This window comes from Scyliorhinus torazame, chromosome 14 (genome assembly GCF_047496885.1).
Source record: "Scyliorhinus torazame isolate Kashiwa2021f chromosome 14, sScyTor2.1, whole genome shotgun sequence".
NCBI lineage: Eukaryota > Metazoa > Chordata > Chondrichthyes > Carcharhiniformes > Scyliorhinidae > Scyliorhinus > Scyliorhinus torazame.
The window spans coordinates 104096679-104105531 of record NC_092720.1 but is presented as its reverse complement, the minus strand read 5'-3'; the positions used below and the strand labels follow the sequence as shown (position 1 = coordinate 104105531).

General features: G+C 42.2%; 1 protein-coding gene across 1 annotated transcript in view; it reads right to left on the bottom strand.

Annotated features, from left to right (window-relative positions):
- Window positions 1-4666: 4666 nt before the first annotated feature.
- The window catches only part of clstn2a (calsyntenin 2a), a 1020747-nt gene continuing 1016560 nt past the window's right edge, over window positions 4667-8853 (bottom strand). The window contains exon 18 of the mRNA XM_072474574.1: window positions 4667-5421. Coding sequence (XP_072330675.1) covers window positions 5236-5421 — 186 coding nt within the window. The 3' untranslated portion in view covers window positions 4667-5235. The remainder of the gene's footprint in view (window positions 5422-8853) is intronic.

Here is an 8853-nt window from a genome sequence, read left to right as displayed (position 1 = left end):
ACAGGGCACCCCTGGCCCAAATGCCAGTGCATAGAAAATGCCAGACCTTTGCAGTGCTGACCTGGCAGTGCCACCTGGGCACCTTGGCAGTGCCAGACTGGCAGTGCTAGGCTGGAAATTCTAGGCTGCCCAGGTGGCACCAGCTGTGCCAGGATGGCACCCTGCCCAAAGGGATGCAGATGGGGGCCTCCGATCCCCTGGGAGATGCCCCCAAGTGCGGTTCCGTCTGGTCCCCATTTCTGGGGAACAGTACTGGATGGCTTTCGTCCATGGTCTCTGAGGTGAAGGAGATTGATCCCACGCCGCGGGTAACTCAGGAATCTGCACATTAAAGTGAGACAAGCTGTCTCGCTGTAATATGTAGATTTGCTACAAAGTGATCTGGCCAACAATGGGCGGAGTTTACATTACAAATCTCGCGAGAGCGGAATAGGTCTCGAGAGGCTTTGAGAGCGGGAAGATTCCGAGAGCGGGACTTCCCGGCTTCAATCAGCTGCGCTCTGGGAGGCCATAAAATCAGGCCCAATGAGTCAGAATTAAAACTATCAGTTTGAATTTTTGCCTTTTGAGGACCTAAAGTTCTAACTTGTACATTGATGCATTCTTTGTGACTGCACATTGTGATCATAACAACTATCGGTTATTGATGATCAAACACATGGTGCACAATTTCATTTTTAAAAAATGAGAGTCTGTTCTGGGTGGGATTTGCAGTGTCATTGCCGATGCTACAACCCAATAATGGCACTTAGTTGCTATTTCGCACCCAACCCCCCCCAGACTTAGCATCATTTCCTGAAGTGAGGAGCACCGATATGCAGAGCTCCTCAATGCGGGAAGAGATCGAGGCATCATTTATACATGTTGCCCCGATCTTTCAACCCCTCCAATTCAACCCTGGACCCCCCCCCCCCAATGTCCCAACTCACCTATAAGGGGATCCTCGGGCCACCTGAACTCCACCTCACCCCCCGGTCCGATCCCTGGCACGGACAAAATGCCAGCTTGGCACTGCCAGTCTGGCACACTGGATGTTCCCCTTCCAGCATGGCAGTGCCACCTGGGCAGCCTGGCAGTGCCAGGGTGATAACCTTCCCAGAAGCCAGCCACCCTGGGGCCTCCAATTGCCTGGGAGCTTACCCCTCCCCTCCAAGTGCCATTCCACCTGGTCCCCATTTGTGGTTGACCATTGCTAAATGGCACCTAGCTGGGGTCTCCCTGGCGAGGCCGGTAGATGTCTGGTGGCCGTTCAATCCGGCGTAGAGATAGTTAAGGGGCTTTTAAGTTCAATTAACTGTGCGAGTCTGGGTCCCACCCACTGGGGGGGGGGGGTTCAAATTGCAACATCTCGTGAGATCTGGTTAGATCTCGTGAGGCATAACAACCATTTGGAATCCCTGGAGAGGCCTCTCCCTGGGTTTACCGGCCACGTCCAATCCCAATTCTGGAGGGACATGGCCGGTAAATCGTGCTCATCATTTCTTGTCCACTGCAATTAAAAAATGTATTTTTATAGAGTCATGGAGGTTTACAGCATGGAAAAAGGCCCTTTGGCCCAACTTCATAGAATTTACAGTGCAGAAGGAGGCCATTCGGCCCTTCGAGTCTGCACCATACTACCCAATTTCTACCACTAAGCTAGTTCCAATTGCCCGCATTACCCATATCCCTCTATACCCATCTTACCCATATAACTGTCTAAATGATATTTAAAAGACAAATTAGTACCCTCCTCTACTACTGCCTCAGGCAGCTCATTCCAGACACTCAGCACCCTCTGTGTGAAAAACTGCACCTCTGGACTCTTTTGTATCTCTCCCCTTAAACCTATGCCCTCTAGTTTTAGACTCCCCTACATTTGGGAAAAGATGTTGACTATCTACCTTATCTATGCCCCTCATTATTTTATAGATCTCTATAAGACCACCCCTAAGCCTCCTGCGCTCAGGAAAAAAGTCCCAGCCTATCCAGCCTCTCCTTATAACTCCAAACCATCAAGTCCTGGTAGCATCCAAGTAAATCTTTTCTGCACTCTTTCTAGTTTAATAATATCCTTTCTATAATAGGGTGACCAGAACTGTACACAGTATTCCAAGTGTGGCCTTACTAATGTCCAGTACAACTTCAACAAGATGTCCCAACTCCTGTATTCAATGTTCTGAACAATGAAACTAAGCATGCCGAATGCCTTTTTCACCACTCTGTCCATCTGTGACTCCACTTTCAAAGAGCTATGAACCTGTACTCCTAGATCTCTTTGTTCTGTAACTCTCCGCAACACCCTACCATTAACTGAGTAGGTCCTGCCCCGATTTGACCTACCAAAATGCATCACCTCACATTTATCGAAATTAAACTCTGTCTGCCATTCATCGGCCCAACTGCCCAATTGTCAAAATCCCATTGCAATCCGAGATAACCTTCTTCACTGTCCACTATGCCCCCAATCTTGGTGTCATCTGGTGTAACCATTATACATTGGTGTAACCATGCCTCCTAAATTCTTATCCAAATTATTAATATAAATAATAAGTAACAGTGGACCCAGCACTGATCCCTGAAGCACACCGCTAGTCACAGGCCTCCAGTTTGAAAAACAATCCTCTACAACCACCCTTTGTCTTTTGTCGTCAAGCCAATTTTGTATCCAATTGGAGTTGTTTTTGTTTGTGCCAAATGAATTGATCATGTGCTTACATCCATTTTACCATTTTGAAACCTCTGCTGAAATTAAATTACATTGAGTTCTTATTCGTTTACATTGAAAATTTGCGACTTATTCAGTGCTATAAAAGCAGTGGCGACATCATTAGAACAATATAAATGTTGATATTATGTAGGACACATTACAACTCCAGACAGACAAATACAGATGAGTAAAACTCAAAATATACTATCCACATATTTACATTGGTCAAATTTCAGGGTCTAGTTACTAGTAGTCCTAGATAGAGTAAATTATAGACAATTTGTTCATGATATAGGCAAAAATAAGAAATTAAATTGAATGGTGGAGTTTGCTGTTTGACACAAATATACGGCAGTAATCAGGAAACTGATTTAATGAAGATATTTCTGAAAATGGATTATAATACGACTGTCTGCTTAACCTATACCATATCTTCGCTCAGTAAATAAGATCCTTTGGGTTAGTTGAACGAAGACACATCTCAGACTAGATCATATTTGTTTATATTAAGATATCAGATTGGCGCACACAAACGATCCAGGCCCTGAAATGTCAGCTCTTAACGCCCCCCGCAACCCTCTCCAACCCCCCCCCCCCCCAAACACCCTCCACCCCCCGCACCTCTGTAACTTCTGCAAAAGACTGGGGAACTGCCAGAAAATACCCATGTTTATAAAAGGGTGAACATCAATATCAATAAACCTCCTCTTCATTCCAAAGTGAACTGGAAATGGGTCATCCAAAGAACAAAATAACTAATGACTGTATTCCACTTGGAGATCAGTTTAAATAAACTCCAGTTAACTCAGTTCAGTGCAACAAAGCTTAAAAGTCATTTTTGATTGGTCAATCACGTCTTCCATTTCGGGTAGATCTACTCAAACTGCTGGACTCAACAGCCATAAAGAATGATTTTGGAGGCAATTTTCACTTCCCCAATTTAGCACCCCAGCATTACCCGTCTGTACTCAACAACTTTTCTTCGAAGCAGATTGATGAATCATTGCAATCTTAAAGTAACAAACTGCCATCTCTGACTGAATAGGAAGTGGTGGAGGATCCCTCCGGGGAGAGATTTTTCTTTCTTAACTTCTATACCGAGTGTTGCTGCCGATTGTACTCATCGGCAACCAAAGAATTGTTCTTTCAGAGTTAATTGTAATAAAGAGGATAATCTCTTGCTATAGTGACTACGTTTACAGATCATTGGAGTGCAATTGAAAATAACTCTTGGATGATGCAAAGAATAACAGTTTTTGTATATGAGTGAAGACAGAGAAAGCTTGAGCTGCTTGCTAACGTTACCCGAAACCCTCAATTATAATATATGCCAATATTTAGTTTGCTTTTCCACTGCCAGTGTGGTAGTGTTATAAAGCTCTCAGGCTCCAGGGTCTGTTATGATGACCGCTCTTAGGTCATGTCTCGGGGTGAAGGGTTAGAAAATGCTCACAAATGTCCACAGGGGTCATAAAATCTGGTGGGCTGTGAGTATAGATGTAAAAGTCACAATCACAGCCAGTCAATAAAATGGTTGCATAAACTGCATCTTCAGATTTGAAGATTTTGTGAGATTGGAATCTATGTGAGTGATTTTATGGTCTGTCACATTATCTAGGAGGAAGGGCCAGATAAGAGTTGTCTGCTGCAATAATCCTGGGACATTATCAAAACACAATAATCATTCTTATCTAACTTCAGCTCATGTGAATTGCTGTTTGAAGATTTTACAACATGTCAGTTTCAAGAAAGGATTTTGGCTAATCATTTACATGATAATATGAGGCACATCAAATAGATAATCCATCATTTGCTTTAAAATAAGTACACAGCTCAGTTCAGTTCCATCCTCCTTAAAATAAAAGTTTGTCCAGCACTTTTTTTGTGAAGTTTGTGCCTTGCTAAACCAAATAAAGAAAATACACTACCTCGACGAAGTGTTACTTGTTAGGATTTAAAATTCCATACATAATTCAGTAGAATCAAAACAGATATTTATGGTTCATAAGTTATGCAAAATAAGAACTTGAATTCTTTCAACAGATGAACCCTGGATCAGACCTCATCTGAGCAACTGCTTTAATTTCCTTATTTTAAGCATCGTATTTACATCATGAAATATAAAATTTGACTTTTCATTTTTAAAGTTTCTCCATCTGCTCAATGTCAGCATGACCCAATGGAGAATGATTTTTTTTATTACAAACGATTAAATAAAGTACTTCAGAAAATTTCAAGTTACAGATACTGGTACATGATTTCACACAGTTAATAGTTCTTGGTGCAAAGATAAAACATTCAGGTCACCACAAAAAGAACACCCAGAGAGAGTAAAGAAAGACAGGCATCATAACTATTGTTTCATGTCAACTCTTGGACCCAGATGGTGATATGTCATTACAAACCGCTTCAAAATTCAGAAAACAACCTGAAAGTTCTTCACAAATTACCAGCAACAGCAATCTAAATAAATTCTGATCATACCACTCTTCAAACATCGCTGGGCATCAAAATCTTGTTTGAGAATTTGAGAGATCAACGGCCTCTTAATAAGGAAGTGTTGAATCATCCCACTCAAGTTGTTCTTGCCTGGTGACATTCTGCTGATCTTCCTCTTGTTCAGCTTCTTCCTCTTCCTCACTTTCCTCTGAATCGGCACTCGTAATGTCATCCTCCTCACCTTCTTCCTCTTCCTCACTCTCTTGTTCACTGTGCTCTTGGTCTTCATAGTTCTGGAATATAACCATAAACAGTGGACAAGTTAGTGAGACTTGTGAAAATATTCAAGAAGTTAACATTTACAGGTGACATAACATTTATTCAGCACCTTACTGATTTACTTTTCTTTCATGTAGATTTGTATTGAAGAAAGATTTAAACTGAAATAAGGTGGATGGGAATCATAAACAAACATTTGAATTTCACTCAATTCCCATTCCATTTTCATTTTCTGCCACTGTTCAGACACTATCCTCCAATATATAGCAGACGGAGTACAGCTGCCTTTCCCCATATCCCTGTCAGTATGAAACTTCCATAGGCCACTAATAGACATGTGGGTGTATTCTGGGAGACTCATTCTCATCCTTGGTTTCTCCCTCCCCATTCCTATTACCTCAGCTATATTCTGCACTTCCTGCTCTGAGCACAGTTGGGTTTGGCAACCTGTCACACATTGAACACAAACATCTGCCTGACCATTCTACTGCGAGTCTTTCACCTTTAATCACACAAAGCATAAATCAACACGTGATCCTATTGAAAATGAAAAAAATGAAAATCGCTTATTGTCACAAGTAGGCTTCAATGAAGTTACTGTGAAAAGCCCCTAGTCGCCACATTCCGGCGCCTGTTCGGGGAGGCTGGTACGGGAATTGAACTGTGCTGCTGGCCTGCTTTGGTCTGCTTTAAAAGCCAGCGATTTAGCCCGGTGAGCTAAACCAGCCCCTAGCTAAACCAGTCCCTATTTGCTATGGGCGTCCTACATTTTGTAATTTGCTGCAATGCTAAACGACCAATGGCAAACAGCTGCAAAATAAGCAAAAAGGAAAATTAAGCAATAAGGGATTTAAAAGGAACAGTGCTGGACATGACCAGCTTGCAATAATCTGCTAATATTTAGTTTCATTTATGTTTTACAGTACAAAATGCATTACACAAAATACGTTTAAGACTACAATCAGTGAATTATGGCTTTTCTCCTATTTATCTTCATCCATTAATGCCACTCCCAGCCATATGGAATTTAACTCATTACTGGATACAAATCCCCAAGTGGCATTCGTCTCTGTATCTAAACTAAGTGAGCGTGGACAGTAGATTTAGATTTATTTAGATTTAGATTTGTTGTCACATGTACCAAGGGACGGTAAAAAGCATTGTTCTGCGTATAGTCTAGGCAGATTGTTCCATACATGAAAAACATAGGACGTATGATAAATACACAATGTTAACAGGACATACGATAGATACACAATTTAAATAAATAGACATAGACATTGAGTGAAGCATACAGAGTGTAATGCTACTCAGTAGAGAAGATGCGTGGACAGGTCAGTTCAGTCCATAAAAGCATCATTAGGGAGTATGGTAACAGCGGGGAAAAAGCTGTTTTTGAATCTGTTAGTACTTGTATCTCCTGCCCGATGGAAGAGGTTGGTGGAGAGAATAACCTGGGTGGGAGGGGTCTTTGATTATGCTGCCCGCTTTCCCAAGGCAGCAGGAGGTGTAGACAGAGTCAATGGATGGGAGGTGGGTCCGCGTGATGGACTAGGCTGTGTTCAGAACTCTCTCTAGTTTCTTACGGTCTTGGGCTGAGCAGTTGCCAGACCAGGCTGTGATGCAGCCAGATAGGATGATTTCTATGGTGCATCTGTAAAAATTGATAAAAGTTAATGTGGACATGCCGAATTTCCTTAGATTCTTGAGGAACCATAGGCGCTGTTGTGCTTTCTTGGTCGTAGCATCAATGTGAGTGGATCAGGACAGATTGTTGGTGATGTGCACACCTAGGAATTTGAAATTTTCAACCATCTCCACCTCGGTGCTATTGATGCAGACAGGGTGTGTACAATACTTTGGTTCTTGAAATCAATGACCAGATTGTTAGTTTTGCTGGGAGAGATTGTTGTCGTTGCACCATGCCACTAGGTTCTATATCTCCCTGCTACACTGTGACTCATCGTTGTTTGAGGTCCAACCCACTATGGCCGTGTCATCAGCAAACCTGCAGATGGAGTTGGAGCAACATTTTGCCACACAGCCCGTGTATGTATAGGGAGTAGGGGGCTAAGTATGCAGCCTTGCAGGGCCTCGGTATTGAGGACTATCGTGAAGGAGGTGTTGTTGTTTATCCTTACTGATTGTGGTCTATGGGTCAGGAAGTCGAGTATCCAGCTGCAGAGGAAGGAGCCAAGTCCTAGGTTTTGGAGTTTTGATGTGAGCTTAACTGTTTGATATGCAGAGTGGGATGGTACCATACATCGACTGTCAATCATAAATAATGATGGCAAAATTCTAACTCAACGGGAAGAAGGCGATTGCAGTACGTTCCCTTCAGCAATTGTTTGATTAGAAGAAGCCATTTATTCTGGCCAGAAAGTGTGGCTATATTGTTGAAATGGTTTCTCTTTTAACCTCTGGCAGTTAGTCCAATGCAAACTAAGCATTCAAACTGAAGCATAGGGAAATTAACCACCTGCATTTTATAGTTGGAACTTGTCGTACATGCTCTTTGTGGTCTGTAATCATGACTGATAGGTCTGTGCTTATTTATAGATCTCCAATGGTTACTGATGGATTTTTAGGGAGTTCAGGCAGCTGTGTCTAACTGGAAAGGATAGGTCAGTTTGAGTAAATGTCTGTAAGTTTCACGCAGAGCTGTTGAGAGTGTGTGTCTTTAAAAAAAAATGGGACGCATTGCTCTTTCCATGTCTGTGCCCATTACTGAGCCCTGGCCTCCATATGACATTTTCAGCTGAGAGAAGGATGGTCGACCTAGAGATGTATAACATTAACCTCAGGAGACATCTAATGTGCCTCTGAAGCAAGTCTGGCTGAATTCCTTTTGTTCTAACATTGGGCCACTTGACAGCTGTTAGCTGAGGGACAGCATTCCAAGCTGAAGGAATGTGGTTTCACGTTTTCCTAGCTATTATAAAAGTCCATGATTGGCAGTAAAATTCACCAAGACACTTAGGGTTCAGTTGGTCACAGCTGCCCTACTGAAAGTATGGTCATCGGTATAACTATCCTTTGATTCCTATTATCCAGCAAACGATTATTCAATTTTCTCATGAGCTTTCCCTTTACTCCATATTACTCACCTGGATCTTTAATCAAGTCAAAATGCCTCACAGCAAACATGTTAAGAGTCATCCACCAAAGACGTTATATACATAAAAGTATGCCATCAAGGTGTTAGATGTAGTTTGGACTTAATGCACTGTTCTCAGATTTCATAATATACTGTAACCTCTCCATCCAGAACTCCAACATTCAGAAACAGCAGTTGTCTGAATTTTTCTTTTCATGCAGACCCCACAACTCTCAGAGTCGCCACTCATGGCACTGCAATGGAAATATAGTTGGGCAATGGAGGGAGAAAAGTCAGCAAATAGGTAGGAATTGAATGTAAACATCAAAGCATTTCACACATTTGGTCT